This window comes from Sarcophilus harrisii, chromosome 2 (genome assembly GCF_902635505.1).
Source record: "Sarcophilus harrisii chromosome 2, mSarHar1.11, whole genome shotgun sequence".
NCBI classification, from domain to species: domain Eukaryota; kingdom Metazoa; phylum Chordata; class Mammalia; order Dasyuromorphia; family Dasyuridae; genus Sarcophilus; species Sarcophilus harrisii.
Window position 1 is genome coordinate 484,793,804 of NC_045427.1, and position 16,418 is coordinate 484,810,221.

The following is a 16,418-nucleotide window of genomic DNA, read 5'->3' on the forward strand; positions in this document are numbered from 1 at the left end:
TTTTAATAAAAAGAAATGTTCATTAAGTCAATAGGAAACATTTTCACCTCCCATTAGAATGGCAATAATTGTTTAAAAAGCTAAAATTTAATGGTGACTGTATTATTATATTACTGGTTGAGTTTTAAATTAATGCAGTCTTTTAGGAAAGCAACCTGGCAATATAACAAATTTTATGTCCGGGGGGCAGCTAGGTGGAACAGTGGATAGATCACTAACCCTGAAGTCAGGAGGGATGGGAGTTCAAATTTGAACACTTATTAACTGTGTGTCCCTGGGTAAGTCACTTAACCCTGATTGTCCTCCCCTTGCTTTCCCCCCAAATCGAACATCTCCTTTGATCTAGTGAGTCCATTAATCAAAACTATCATGATTCACAATGAGAACACTCTCTTTTACTAATGCATAACAACATCTGCCCTGTAAATTAAATCTTTAGAGAGTTGCCTAGGCTACTAAGAAACTGACTTGCCCAGAGTTACAGAGTTAGTATATGTTGAAAGTAGGATTTAAACCCAGAATTTCCTGATTCTGAGGCTGGCTCTCTATTCATTATGCCACATTGTCTGAACACTATTTTTAAAAAAGACCTACTTAATAAGTGATTTTTTTTTTTTATCAATGTAATAAATTGTTGCAATTATTTAAATGAGGAACAAAAAAATATAGAAAAACAAAGAATTATTAACTATTAACAAAACCAGTATACAGATGGAAAAGAAATGGAAGTCAGCATAAAGGGAATTAAATTATTTTTGTTAAAGCATTTTTAAGACTACTGAGTTTAAAATAAACCAAAGCTTTTCAGTTCCAAATATAAATTTAGTTGCCAAATATAAATTGATGTAAGCGGCAAGTCATTACCTCCAGAACACACTTTTTTCCCAATCTGCTCTTACCTTTCCTCAGCTGCCTCAGCTGCTTCTGTCTTTTCTTCAAGTTTTTTCAGGAGGCCATCTTTCTCCAATCTGCCATACAAATCTAAGATTTCTAATTCAAATGCCTGGGTAATCCTTTTCTGAGCCTCATACCTGCTCTCTACTGCCTGTAGCTGTCCTCTGAAATGGAACAAGAAAACAAGAAGTTGCCATAAATTTGAGAGGTTTCACTTATAAGCTGCATTTTATACTGCTAACACAAAACCTCTCTTAAAAGAGGCTACCTAGCCTGAAGTTTAACATCCTCCAGGTATTTTTTCTGTTCCAACAGAAGATGGTCTTTCTTGGCCAGATGAGATTCTAGTTCCACAATCCGTTTTTGAGAGGTATCAAGCCGCTGATTCTGTTGAAGAAGATGGCTTCTATTTTTCTCTAGTTCCTTCCGATAAGAAGTCTTCATCATTTCCACTTCCTTAAAAACAATCAAGTTAAAAAGAAATTTGAGTCAATGCTTATTAATGAATTAAGTTTTTTTTTTTTAAATGAAAGAGATGTAACCTATTTGTATCACATACTAAAAGCTAAAAAGTAATACAACTGAAACAAAAAGGGTAGAAACTGGCTAGAATGTGTTATACCAAATGGGTAGGTCTGCTCAAGTAAAGCATTTATGACATGGATATAATATAAAAGGTTTGGCAAGAATCATTTCCCAAACACACTGAATAAAATAGTCCTGCCCTGTTCATTTTAGACAAATCAGATAGCCTGTAATATATCATTTCTATAGTATATCATACACCACAGTGAAATAATCATTTAAGTATGAAGTAAAGGAAACTAATAACAGGGGAAAAAATCCTCAGTGATACTTCAGAAGTTATACTATCTGGAATGTTATATATTAGAAAACTCAAATGCTACTCTTGAGATTGAATACATTCCAACAATTGAGCACAGAGCTAGGCTATGGTATCTAAACACTTCTCAGATGTAGCCTACTAGCAAGGACTCAAGTAAGACGCTTATGCTAGTTTTACCTCTCTGACCAGCACAGATAGATTTGTTAAGGGTTCCAGAACATTCAGATATATGCTCTGGGGCACTGTTGAATGGCTGTCCTAGACCCTCTTCTCATTCCTCTCAGCAACTTCACAAGCTCCCATGAGTCCAATTACTGTCTCTATGCTGATGTTTCCAAGATTTATATACACAACCCTAATCTCTATTCTGAACTATAGTCCCACATCAACAACTGTTTTTTTGGATATCACAAAAGAATGTTTTGTGGACATCTTATATAAAAGATGCCTAAAATGGAACTTATACTTCCACCCCAACTCTTATCTGTTCCAAATCTCCCTAATTACTGTGAAAGGACATCATTATACATCCAGTCACACCTAAGTTCATAACCTCATCATCTCTCTTTGATTTTTTCCCTCAAATACCTGTTTGTTTTCCATATTTAAATGTTTCCCTTTGTTTCTCATCCAACTCACATATCTACCACATTGCCAAATCTTGTTTCTACCTCCACAACATTTAGTATATTCTCCCCTTCTCTCCACTCTCATAACCATCACCCTAGTTCAGCCCCTTATTACCTCTTCTTACCTGGGATATTACAATAGCCTTCTAATTGGGCTCCCAGCCTCAAATCTCTCCCCACTCCAATTCAGGGAGCTGAGTTCCATTCAGTTGCCAAACTGCTTTTCCTAAAGTGTAGGTCTGTTCATGTCACTTGCCTATTCAATAAAGTCCAGTGGCTCTGTATTAATTCCAGGATCAAATATAAAGTCTTCTGTTTGCCATTTAAAACCCTTTACAAACTAGCTTCTTCTGACCCTTTTAATCTGCTATATTTTATTCTTCTCCATTGATTCTACAATACATCCACACCTGCCTTCTTGCTGTTCCTTGCACAAGCCACTCCACCTCCTGATTTGGTAACTTTTCACTGGTTGTCTCCCATGCTTAGAATAAATACTCTACTTCCTGGAGTCTCTGACTTGCTTCAAGACTCAGTTCATATCCAGATCTTTTCCTGTCCCCTCTCATTCATCTCCACTCCACCAAGCTCTGGCTAGTTCTTCCCTTTTGAAATTATTTCCTGTCTGTTCTGTAGACATCCTGTATTTATCTAGCTTTTTTATATGTCGTTTTCTCCATTAGAATATGGTAGGGTCTACGTTTGTCATAGTGCTTGGCACACAGTAAGTATTTAAATGTTTTTTTGTTTTTAACAGCCTAAATGCTTCCTGAAATTCACTTGTGTTTTTGATAACTAGCATATCTAAGTATAATGAGTACGAGTGAGACTGAACACATGACATTCTCTACATAGCATCTTCCCAAAGCCATTTTCCCTCCTATGGGTTTTCCAAAGCCATTAAACCATTCAGATAAGAATTCAATTTATTTATCTAGAGTTAGGACTGTCTTACTTAAAATAGTTTTTGTCATTTAGCAAGTGGCTGAAATACAATAAAAGGCAACCTGGCCTATCGTGAAAATTGTACTTTACCCCTTTTCTAAGACTATTTCAGAGGGAAGAAAAAAAATGTTATGCTCTTAAACAAGACTATGAATGATGAATAATTTAGTGACAGGAATCATTTTTAGTTTTACTATTAAAATTCTATTCAATACAAAAACATAAATAACATTACTCAAGTCTATCAAGTTAACATAAAATATTTGCTTTAACAATACTGGTGAGTCACATAAGGCCAGGAACAAGATGGTCTTTCTGACAAAAGTAAGCTCAACAACTAAACAAAATTAAAAGCTAAAGGAAAATTAAATTGCATGCAATTACCAAAGGAACACATAATCCAGCATGCACCCATATGCCTCTAGGCCTAAAAGTTAATAAAAATGACTTTCTTTTTTGTTCAATTTTTTTTTTCTGGCAAAGGGTGTTTTTAAGGGTACAAGAACATACTTGACAGCTGGAAAGTGCTTGTGTCATTAGCCTAGGGACATGGGGTAAGGGGAGATTCTCAAGCAAGTAAAATAATTCTATTATGTAGATTCAGGCTTTAAAATCCATCACTGAGGCTGATTTTCTCAACAATATTATCAATGCCATCTAACTGAATCCCACATCAATATTCTGCATCAAGAATTTTCATTTCTCTTGACCCCAACATACCTGTGTAGTATCTGCATGCTTGTTCTGCAATTGTTCCAAATACAGCTCATTGACCTCCCCAAGAACTAACAGCTGCCTGTTCAAGAACTCCATCTGCTGCTGGACTGACTCACTGTTTGAAAGCTAACCAAAACACATGAACACATACAAATAATCAGGTATAAATTCTGCAGAGCTAAAAACTACTAAAGGGAACCTACAAAGCAGAGCACAAGCTAGACATATACTATTTTCAAGTGTAAAAATCAAAGGACTGAATAAATTACTCCCTTTGTTGACACTTCATCATTCCCTGGCCTCAGAAGTAAGGGATTAGAAGGGAGGCCTAATATGTGGTAAAGATAAGGAGAAAAAAAATACTCAAAGAGTTAAAAAATAAAAAAGTACAAGTGAATTATAAAAAACTAAAAACTGAAAAAGGAATTTCCATACCCTAAACAACAAATTATTTATGTATAACCACCCCAGCAGAAATTTAGAGGCCCAGTAGAGTAACAAAGCTAGAAGGAAGACTCACCCATTCCTGGGCAAATGGATATTTTCATATCTGCAGTGAACCCCACAGGAAGACACACAGCTCAGGAAACCTAAAGGTCAAACTTATTCCTTTTCTATAAAAGGGTACACCACTGCAAGCATCACATGGTGGGCAAGGGATGCATGTCTCCAGTTGGAAGGAATGGTGTTGTGCAATGCTGTCAAAGGGCCAAGAGTTTACTATATTTCCTACCTTTTGAGAAACTTGGCTGAGCAGCAACTCTCTGTGACACACCTTATTATTGGCCTTCTTTAATTCTAACCTCAGCTCTGCAATCATATTTCGGCAGTCTTCCAGCTTTGTCTGTCCAAGCAGATGTTGGCAGAAGATTAGATAATGACCGACTGTGAGACCAGATTGTGTACTACTCCAAGGGCTAGCCAACCTTCAAGTGGCAATAATTCTTCAATTATGCTATTATCCATTGTTCCTTAAAATACAATTTCTTGGCTTCAAAAATTACAACACATTTGACTTAGCAGCCCTATATTGTCAAGACCAAATCAAGATTTAACACAGATACCAAAAAACTGATTAAGTTACTGTATTATGATCTTGGAAAATAACACTTTCATTTAGGTGAAATGAATAAAGTTAATTTTCTTGCCCCATACAGTTTTAACTTTGGGCTGCTCCCCCATTGAATTTGCTCAACATTGTAGTTTATACCTGCAGTTCCTGGCTTTGATTGTAAAATTCCTCCCGATCATGTTGCAGCTGTTTGATCTGACTGTGGAGCTGGGTCACCACAGTGTCACGTTCCTCTTGAAGCTGATTGTATCTGGCCTGTTCCTTCTGCATACTAACCTTCCACATCTGGATGTCTTTCTCTTGTAACTTCAACTGATCTTTCTATCAGAAATCAAAATTGGCATGAAGTTTTTTAGTTGCCTAGCATAGGGATTTGCACAGCTAAAGTGCTTAAAAAATACTTGTACTGGAATGCATTTTTTCCCAAAAGGCAACAAAAATTAAAGGTTTCCCAAAGTAAATGTCCATCAAACAAAGAATGACTAAACAAATTGTGGTACGTAAAAGTATTGGAATACTACAAGTACTGTGAGAAATGACAAATATGATGAATACAGAGAAACATGGGGAAAATCTATGAACGATAGAAAATGAAGTAAGCAGAATTGAAAAAAAGAATTATACAATAGCTACAAAAATGGAAATGGATAGAAATAACAAAATAATTGAAACTAAATGCTTCAAACTTACAATGACTGATCAAGTTTAATTCCAAAGAAAAGATATTAAGAAGATACTTCTTCATAAAAATAGGGGACTGTAAATGTGAAATGTATTCTGACTTTTTCAATGGGATGATTAGTGTTTTACTAAACTATTTTTTTACTTTCTCTGATTTATTCTTTCTTATAAGGACTAGCTTTCTTGGAGGAAGAGAGGGGAGAGACCAAGGAGAAATGTAGGTGATATAAAAATAAGTTATTAATATATTTTTTTAAAAGCTTAAGTTTTCTTTCTCTGTAAACACTTCATTTAAACAATCATGAGTAACCAAAAATAAAGAGTTACTACAGATGAGAGATTGCATACTGCTTATTATATCTGGTAGCTTCATATGACACAATTCAAACTTGGAAAGCTTTTAGCCAAAATACTTCAGTTACTATACTTAGATTGAATGTAATTTGCTTCAAGATATTTTGAAAAGTGTCATTTTCTTTCAAGCTTTTCAAGACTCTAAACTATCAGCCAGGGTTTGAATCTAAAGACTTTGGATCAAACAAAGGTAGAGTAATGAATGCATTATCTATGATTATAAAATGGACTATTCTAACTATAAACTTTTTTCCCTCAATAGAAAATCTTCTGAAGTATTATACTATCACACTAAGCTTTATAGCATGAAAATAGTTTATTTTTTAAGTTATTCTTTTAAGGAATCACTCTCACATTCAAAAAAATAAATTTTCACTTAGCAGTCAATAAAGATTTATTAAGCACCCTCTATGTACTAGGCACAGTGCTAAGTTTGCAGAGTAAAGATCAGGTGTTCTTTAGTACAATCAGTAGTCATCAGTAGTATAAAAAATGATCTACAACTGGTAAATAAATAATTTTGGAACTATAAGGACTTTGAAGATTATTTAATGCTACACTCCCACCTCCAACCTTATCTCTTTTTGGCTGAATTTATCTCATTAACCTAAAAAACTCCCAGTGAGAAAATTTTCTACTAATGCTGACTGGCAACTGCAACTTATAGCCTTAGAGAGTTGCCCATGGCATTGAGAGAGAGGCAGGTCAGAAGACTTTGTTAGAGGCCAGTATTGATAGAGGAAAGATTTGCACCTAAGTCTTTTGGACTTTAAAGTGATCTCTCTATGTATTAAATCAAACCACTTCCACTCTTTTTTTTTTTTTTTTTTTTTAAAGATAAGGACACTATGGCCTAGACAAGTGAAATGATTTGCTCCAACTCATGAAACGAATGATTACCCAGCCAAGACTACAGCCTAGTCGGCTGACTCCTAAGTCTAATGCTCTTTCAACTAACCCACTGCTACTGCATATTTAGACCAGTGTTGGGCACCTGCACAAAGCCTTACCATAGCAGCGTTGTGTTCCTCCAGAGCTGTGGCTTTGATCACCTTCCGTAAGAGTCTTCTGTTCCGGAGAGCATGCTGCTGTCTTTTGAAGCGCTCATAGAGTAACTGGTTGTGCAGTAACAGCAATTGGTTCCGAAGGGTGTGAATCTCATCTGAGGGTGGAGAGCCTAAGCCAGGAGTGAAAGGTAGGGAACAAATGCTGGAGCACCTTTTGAACATTTCAATCTTGAGCTAACCATGAAGATTTGGTATACTTTAGTGGCAGGGAAGCTTAGGGAACAAATTTATAAAAAAAACAATTACATTATCTTTGGAAATATTCCACTGGCTACACAAGAGCCAGCCAATTCACTGGGTAAGAAGCAAGACTTGACAGTTTATCAAGTATCTATGTTCCCTCTCTTAAAAAGACTAGATGGACAAACACAGGCTATTCTTTTGAGGGCATTTATGTATTTATTTATTTGTTTTTGTCAATGAAGATTATAGCTATAAATTTATTTAGATATTTATTTAGATATTTAATCACTGTATTCCATGTTTATTCTGTGAAAATTGTCCATATAACTTTTTTCTCCAGGGATACCTGCAGTCAATATCTGCTGTAGTCCATCAATTTTCTTAATGACTGAATTAGTGGCACTTACCACATTTCAAAAATAGGAAAGGCCTCATTTGCAATACTACAGGAACTCAGTGAAAGTCTGATAACTATAACTTAAGGGGTAGAAATCATCATCACTTTCCTTCAATGTTCTTATGTGACAGAACAATACACAGAAATATCTGGGGCCTTTTGAACTAGTTATTTTTAGTCTGGGTTTAAAACAAAGGAAGTTTACCTCCAAAGTGGGTCCAATCGACAGATTTACTGGGCAAAGACAACCTACAATGAAAGATTTTACTCAGGTGACTTTTCAAATTGGAAGCTAAAATTAAGTACCTTGCCTTTAGGAGACAACCCTCCTGGAACATTTTATTTTATCACTCTCAACTTCCTATTTCCCTTTTATTTGACCCGTTCCTCCTATTAAGAATTCCCAATCATAACATTTAACTCATTTTTTAAAATAGAAATTGCCTTATTAAAGGTAAATAGAAGAGCCTCTTGAGACATGGTAAGAGTTACTGCTTTTGAAGAGATTCCATTAGAGATACTACTTTTAATTAGTGCTACTATAGTCTAATTCTAAGCACTATTCACATTCAACATCACAATCTGTTTTTCAAATGTCTATATCCACAGGATGATCAAACATATTGAAAGCAATAGAATCAAGACAAAGGAATAAATAATGAAAAACACTATTCAATAAAGTTCAAGGCAATGAGAATGTAGGCATCCTAAACCTCTAAAAAAGACAGGTTTGATTTATTTTATATTCCATATGAAATTGCAGCTCATAAAATCAACTAAGTTTCTCCAAACTTTCACCTACTTTCTGTCTCTCCTCATTCACAATGAAGACAACAAAAGGTTTAAAAACAAGTTCAAGTTACTTACTTGTTTAGCTCTTTTGTATGTGCATCTGCTCCCTGTTGAATCAGCCTATCCAGCACCTCCACTGGGGAAGTGGAGGGCATATAATCTTCCTCTGTATTTCCTTTTACTTTCTTTAATAGCTCTTCTGTCTTCTTGCTGACAAAATGGTAAGCAGTCTTTGGCAGTGCCATCTCAAAAAGATGATCATATGGGGGAGGTTGTCCACTTCCAAAACCTACTTTCTGAGATGGAATTTTACAAGGGCTAGGCGTTAAGATGTTTGTCTCCAATGAAGTCTGGCTTTCCCTGTTACCAGCAGGGCTTTCATTGTCACACCCACAAGGCCGATCTATGGGTGTAAAGGCTTGCTTTGGTGTGTCAGGCCCAAGCTTGTCCAGAGAGGAAGTTAGAAGTTCAGTGCTCACACTAGGACCTTGAGTGTTAGAAGATGTTGAATGGGACTTCCTCTGAGAACATGGGAGACTGTCTCGATAGAAAGGAGAGTCAAATCCTCCTCGAGGCACCACAGGCTCAGTATCTGCTGTAGTGATCTCAGAAAGTTCCTTTGATATTGCAGCTAACAGGAAAAGAGGAAAGAAGAAAACCCAGAGTTCAATTGAGCGTACGACTGGGCAATTTTTAGGGTGTATGCTACAATTTAGAGTGTTTATGGATGGCTCAAAATGGGAGACTGGTATTAAATTACCTAGTAGGAAATCTGAAATAAAATGTCTTTTTTCTGAGAGAAAATTAAGTGGACATATACATTGATATTAAAGCAATTTTATGACAGAATAATGCCATTTAAATTTTGCCATTTAAGTAGCTGAAATACTAGAATTCTATATGCATTACCTTCTTCCTTATCTTTCTCAACACTATCTTCTTCAGAGGCTAAATCACCTAAAAACTCTGGAAGATCACTTAAAGTGACAGAACTCTTATTGTCAGATGTTTCTTCTAAAGAGAAAATGGACAAATTAGTTTACAAAGATAACAACATTTACAACTATAAGCCCACTTCTCCCCTCCCCCACCCTTACCCCCCAATATAAGACAACTGAGGATTTGTAACCTTTATCCCACCTGTTTGAGAAAATGAGAAAATACTCACTCTGGAGCTAATCTCTCCAGAGCTCCCTCTGCAGACTGCTAAGAACTTTAATAATGATCTAGTTACAGTTTTCAAAATTAGTGATTCAACGCTAAATGAAATAAACTAAGATTAAATTTTCATGAGAGGTAAGAGAAAAGGCATCCATGCAGCTCTGTTCATGAAACTACTTAAAACAGTTCATTATAAGTGCTTGAAAAACAAAGCTTAGACTAGACAAGTTAGAGCTGATTTCTTTTAACTTACTATCCAGGGTCCCTAAAAATGCATTGTTGCAAATTATTTCAAAATTTCATGTGCTTTTCACTTGTCCCAGTCCAAACCCTTATAATTTTTAAAGGTATGCCCCTGAAGGATCTGGTTTGTTTCAATAGAGGGAAAACAGATTGTGAAATCTACCACTGCTGAATAATAAATTTTACCTAATCCTCTATCATTAGGAAGATGATGTTGTCTGTGTAGACATGGTCTCACAGAATCCAGTCTGTCCTCCTGGAACAACAACAAAAAAAGGACATTTTCAACAGAGAATAAGTTTATGTATATACTCACTGATGTTTTGAGAATAGAATCCATAATTATACCATATAATTAGGCATAGAATTATTACGCAAAGATCAGCCTAGTTACCTTGACTCAAAACTGACAAAATATCAGGCCAAAGTCATATTTGGTATAATTAGGCTTTATAAAATCAAGTTAAAAGCAACTCCTCATGATTAGGCAGGAGAAAAAGATGGCAGCTAGGCAAGCCTGGCATTTACCTTCTTGGGGGGCATGACTATAGCCTGAGGGGGTGAAATGTGCACGTAGTCATCTGAATGGCAGGGAGGAGGAGGGGAGGTTGCTGGTGTTCCCAAAGGAGTTCCTTTCCCACCTGATCAAAAGATAAGCATGGAAGAGATATGAATCCTTTGCTAAATTACTTATGTGAACTTCTAATTATTTGTAGCTTCAACTATTACCCCACAGTTAAACTTTTATTATTCAATTCTTCTTTTGGGAATGCCTGTCAGCAGTCATCACATTTGGAAGTTCAGTTTACATGCTTTGAAAACCCCAATAGCTTACTTTACCAATGTCTAGAGATTCACTTCTCAAATCTACAGCAAAGCTAAGCATATTAGGTATTTATAAAGTTAGCTTTTACTAACTTATTTAAAAAAATTGTCTCAGATATACATACCAGGTGTACCAAAGACTTTGCTATAAGGGTGTGACAACTCAGGTGGGACATTTCCAGGTGAGGTTGGAGGAGTGGTCATACCACAGACTGCAGAGGGGCTCCATATAGTAGCCTAGAAATTTAGTAACATTAGATAACTATGGTGAAGAAGTAGCAAATCCAAAGGTATTCTGGGCTTATCATGTGTTTCTTAAAATATTGTCTATGCTTCTAATAGCATCAGGTAACCTTGACATGAACAAGAAAGAGTAGTTAAAATTCAAAAAGCACATTGGTACTAAGGCAACTCAATCAAAGTAGCATTGGTGGATTTTTAATTGCCAAAACTAACAAGAGCAAAATTAGATATTTATACCATATTTATACCTTAATATATCTTAAGAATAATTTTTGATATTGGTGAAATATCTTATTCATACACTAAACTTCTAACCCAAATGAACCTGTTTCAATACAAAGAAAGATAGAGAATAGGCACCATACTTGTGTCGGCTCAGTTGACAGCCGTGTTGATGAGAAACTCAGAACCTGAGGTAGCTGCCCTGGCGTGTTTAACAACGCCAGCCGAGGAGTGGAATAAGGGGTAGAAGTAGCATTCCCTAAAATGAAAGACATACATGGGATTAATAATTGGTTTTAGATCACTTCAACTGAACATGATTCTCTTAAACCATCCAATTCTCTATCTCTACAAAGGTCCTATTATCTCAGAGACAAACTGCTAATATTTTCTGCCTAATATTTAAAAGGTTCTTGAAAGAGATTTTATAAATGAGAGTTAATGGTATTCGTTTCAGTTAAACTTTCAGGATTCTTTTTATGAGTCTAATGTGGAAGGCAGTTTTAATTAGTGTGATGGTATAAATTTATGGTTTAATAAACTTTCTACAGGTTGATACCTGGATTGATATCCTATATCAGGTACATTAATTCCATAGGAAAGTAGATCCTTCTTTATTCTGGATAACTGTACAAAAGTGTTTGGCAAGTAATAAATATTCCCTTGTAAGCCAGAACAAAGATGTTTTTACATTTAAACATTTTTTCTTTATATAGTCTAAGATATTATTTCTGTATCTGGTATATCCCTGCTAGGCTGCCATGTAAAGATCCAAACATAAGATCCTGAAATTCAAGTGCTACAAACCATTAACATGGCATTAAGTGAAGAGATTTAAAAAGCTGGGATTAGAATTTGAATTAGAAATTTTGGGAAAAAAAATGCCCAAGTCTTTGATAACTCTTATCCCAGAGAAAAAAAATTAAATCACCAGCAGGAGTAAAATGTTTTCTGGAGAAAAAAGTTTTAAAGTAGATAAGTCCTAGAATTCTCTCTCTTTTTACCATAGCTATTCTGTGTGTCAACATAAGGGCTGGCGATGGCATCAGTTGGACGATGATGAAAGCGTGTTGAGATCTGCTGAGACACAGAATAGCCATCTTCATATGAGGCTTCAGTGGGGTCCAGAGAAATTTTGGCACATTCTATTACAACATCATGAGTTTCTAATCTCTTCCACCTGTAACAAGGGAATTGAAAATCATGAAATACAAGTTTGAACCAACTCAGATTTGGAAGCATATTAAGAACTACATATTTGTTCTGCAAATCTGATTCTCACTAGCTTAAAAAGAACCATATTAAGCTGATTCCATTTTCAAAAGCTTAGGAATATGCATAAAATACAGTTTTTTAAAGGATGCTTCATTGATTGGAGTTCACCATAGGAGACTGCTTATCAAAGCAGCAAACAGGGAGACTTGGAAACTCCTAACCAGCAACACCAGGTGGTAAATCTAAGTCTTCATATCAAAGCCTGAAGCTTCTCCCAATTCATCCTTAATGTGGAAAATGTTGACTCTAGGAAACTAGCTAAAATATAGTTTACCCCATCTTTGTAAAGTTCTCCAAATAGTAAGACTTTATTGGGAATAAAAATTTTCTTCCTAATATTCCAAAGTTCTGGGATATTAGCATGACAATAATATCCACTAATTAAAGGAAAAGAAATTCCACAAATAACCCAAAGGATTTTATTGCCAAAAATGTTTTCAATTTCCAAAAGACTATTTTAAATGTTTGTTGTCAGTTAGCTTAAATTTCCAATACCTGCGTGGGTCTAGTTCATGGTCCTTGGATCCAGTCACTAATTCTGGATGAATTCGAACATGTTCCATCATTGGCTTAAAAAAAAAAAAAAAAAAGATTGATAATTTCGATACTTTCATGTCAGAAAAAAAAAATCTAACTTTGGGTAGTCAATTTTAGGAGAATTTTTAAGTACAGAAAACTTAGACTCTTCTTTAAGCAATATAGCCCCACATACTTCTTTTCAAAAGTATTTCTATCATTTGAGTAGAATGGGCCACAGTTGAAGATCAAAGTTACATAAATTTATTTTATCTAAGTAAACCTAGCAGCTAGATGGTCTAGTGAACCGAGTGCCAAGACTGGAGTCGAGAAGATTTATCTTCATGAGTTCAAATACAACCTCAGACATCTACTAGCTATGTGACTCTGGACAAATCAGGTAATTCTGTTTGCCTCAGTGTCTGAATTGTAAAGTGAGTTGAAAAAGAAAATGGCAACTATTCCAGTATTTTTGCCAAGAAAACTCGAAAAATGAGATCACAAAGAGTAGGGCACGACCAAAACTGAATAGCAACAATAAAAAGACCAGTAAACTATGCTTTACCTTTACCACTTCTTCAAAGGTCTCCAAGTTTTCCTTCATACTGTAGTGAGAACGTAGAAAGGAGACAAAGTTGCATGGGTACATTCCATAAAGGCGATGAAAGAGAGCATAAACACTGGCATGAAGATGGACGAGATAAATTTCTGTCACATGACCTAAAGAAATTAGACTCTTTAGAAAATACTAATAGTAGGGCACATGAGCAGAAAATCTACACATTTGTAAGAAAATCTTGCTGAACCATAAGTGTTGAGACTTCCATAAAAGGGGGCAAATTACACAAAATAATGATTCCCAACTTCAAAGAAATATTCCACTAATAAAAAACAGCTGGCATCATGATAGCTGTTTTCCACATGTTTAGCTGTGGGGAAAAAAATTCTATTCTTGTATAGAAAATTACAGTATGCAAATTCAAAAAATGTTACACATTCTATCACTGCAATGCTAATGTCTCACAGTGAGAATGGCAGAAGACTAAGAATTTATCACATACTCATAAACTTATGAGTCACTTTGATGGAGTTGTGCTACCTGTAGATAAGTAGAATTTTCTGTAGCTCTTGAAACTAGATTAATGAGTACATATAATTTCTCCCTGTTTTCTCTATATATACAAATATATATATATATACAAATAAATATTCCTTAGTATTAGAAGGCAGAATTTGTTCCAAGAGGCTAAAACACCAAAAAGGCTCAGAGCTGGGTCTCTGATACAAAAATCTACAGTAATCTCAATTTCATTTTGTAATTAATGGCTTATATTGTCAAATCAGATCAATGAACATTTATTTAGTACTTAACTGTAGCAGGCACTATGCTAAGTGCTGGAGATCAAAAGACAGCTTCTGCTCCCAGGTTTGTCTATTATACCTAGTCAACTACTAATAAAATGAAGTATCTTATGCTGTACCACAAACTATTCTACTCTGACATTTAACCTTTCTGGAGTAAAGAATACTAAAAGACGGGGTGTCTCTCAGTTGCTTATCACATATGTATGTATAGCTAATTTCCAGAGAATTTGTAAATCACTCAAATTGAGCTCACACCAATTAGGATGAGGGCCTATTTACCTAGAATAACAAGCAAAAAAAACTCATATGCTCCACCTAGTGTCTGATATATGCAATTCAGCAAGAATCTTACCTGGATTCTTCAGGCACCATGATGAAAGACGGCCAAAAACATCAAAGAAGTCATGAAGGTATTGTTTGCCTGACTGTGGAATCATTGGCAGCATGGTTATTAAGACTAAAACTCCTGTTGTGAGTATTACTACATCTGTATCAGTCTGCAGAGAGGAAAAGCCAAGTGAGAAGAGTGAAGACAACCTGCCAGAAATAAGATTAGCATCAGCACTACATACTTACTGATGAAAATCTAAATGAATGAGCCTCATACCAAAAGGTCATTCATTATTAGCTTTGAAACTTTTCCTTAAGGATTTGGAGATAAACTCAAAAGAGACTCAACATAAGTAACTTTTTAATAGCTTCATGTTAATCAATCTTTTAAAAGTTCTCACCACACACTTTTAGGATATGTGGCAATATCATATAGTGAATTTCAATTTCTAACTCCTCAAGATAAATTTATGATATTCAGCTGAAAACATAAAAACTTGCTTTTCACCAGAAAATCTTTCCAATGTTATATCAACTAGATTATATGTTGTTCTCAGGGTTGGTCCACATATCTTAGTTCCTAGTCAGTGAAATCTTAATCTATGCAGAAGTATTTTTACTATACATTCTCTGGTAATGGCAAATGTTACCATTCGTAACCAAGTCCTTCATCACTATGGAAAAAATACTTTTTCTATTTAAAAGACTATTGAATTAGAAGATCATCTAAGAAGAAACCAATCAAGACACAAAAAAGTAAATTAGGAGAATAAGGCTACCTCTGGAAAAAAAAAAAATTTATGGTTTTCTTATGTCGCCAAATAACTCAGAAGAGAGTAGTACTTAACTGAACTCACAAGAAATGAATCCAGAGTCACTGGGTCTCAAATGAGATATGATTATGACATAAATGATTTGCCAAATAACTGAAGCTTTGCCAAGTAACTGAAGCTAAATATTCAAGAAACAATGTTAGATAAAAGGATATCAGTTCAAGACTAAGAACTCTAAAGTTCTCTATCATACTAAAAAATCCTGAATTGCATTTTGCTTTGTTTTGTTTTGGTGAGACAACGGGTTAGATGACTTGCCCAGAGTCACACAGCGTTAAGTATTGGAGGCTGGATTTGAACACAGATTTTCCTGAGCTCTATTCACTGCACCATCTACCTGTCCCTTGAATGGCATTTAAAAAATCTGTAGCTTTTATTCATAGAATCACAAATACAGAGAACCAGGGATCCAGAGCTCAGAGATCACTTAGTACCAATCCTTTATTTTACAGATAAGAAACTGAGACCCAGGAAGGTTAAGTGAGTGTTCATGACCAATAAGCAGTGATAAAGCTAGGATTCAAATCTAGATCTTCTGATTCCAAATCCCTGGCTCTTGTACTATACCACAATGTCTCATCTAAAGCCTCTAAGTCTTCTATTATCAGAGAGATATTAATATGTTTTTCCACAGTCCTATGTAGGTTACAAAATGCTTCTTTGTGTATCTAAGAAGATATGATAAAATTCATCAAGTCATGCCATTAACAGATGTGAATAAAAATAAAGCATGGATAATTAACCAAGTTTTGAATATACAGCAAACACTATAATAAGGTTTAAACTATTTTATAGTTAACTCAACAGAGCATCTAAATAAAAGTGTT

At 35.2% G+C, this 16,418-nt stretch overlaps 1 protein-coding gene across 11 annotated transcripts in view; it reads right to left on the reverse strand.

Annotated features, from left to right (window-relative positions):
- The window catches only part of TSC1 (TSC complex subunit 1), a 40,023-nt gene that overhangs the window by 6,124 nt on the left and 17,481 nt on the right, over nucleotides 1-16,418 (reverse strand). For all 11 annotated transcript variants that reach the window (XM_003775243.4, XM_031954890.1, XM_031954885.1 and 8 more), the window contains 17 exons: nucleotides 14,781-14,925; nucleotides 13,629-13,783; nucleotides 13,043-13,116; nucleotides 12,277-12,452; nucleotides 11,416-11,531; nucleotides 10,933-11,044; nucleotides 10,511-10,623; nucleotides 10,169-10,238; nucleotides 9,488-9,592; nucleotides 8,654-9,209; nucleotides 7,992-8,035; nucleotides 7,150-7,316; nucleotides 5,243-5,425; nucleotides 4,766-4,876; nucleotides 4,036-4,158; nucleotides 1,163-1,350; nucleotides 900-1,058 (listed from right to left, as the gene is read on the reverse strand). In XM_003775243.4, coding sequence (XP_003775291.3) covers nucleotides 900-1,058; nucleotides 1,163-1,350; nucleotides 4,036-4,158; nucleotides 4,766-4,876; nucleotides 5,243-5,425; nucleotides 7,150-7,316; nucleotides 7,992-8,035; nucleotides 8,654-9,209; nucleotides 9,488-9,592; nucleotides 10,169-10,238; nucleotides 10,511-10,623; nucleotides 10,933-11,044; nucleotides 11,416-11,531; nucleotides 12,277-12,452; nucleotides 13,043-13,116; nucleotides 13,629-13,783; nucleotides 14,781-14,925 — 2,597 coding nt within the window. The remainder of the gene's footprint in view (nucleotides 1-899; nucleotides 1,059-1,162; nucleotides 1,351-4,035; nucleotides 4,159-4,765; nucleotides 4,877-5,242; nucleotides 5,426-7,149; nucleotides 7,317-7,991; nucleotides 8,036-8,653; nucleotides 9,210-9,487; nucleotides 9,593-10,168; nucleotides 10,239-10,510; nucleotides 10,624-10,932; nucleotides 11,045-11,415; nucleotides 11,532-12,276; nucleotides 12,453-13,042; nucleotides 13,117-13,628; nucleotides 13,784-14,780; nucleotides 14,926-16,418) is intronic.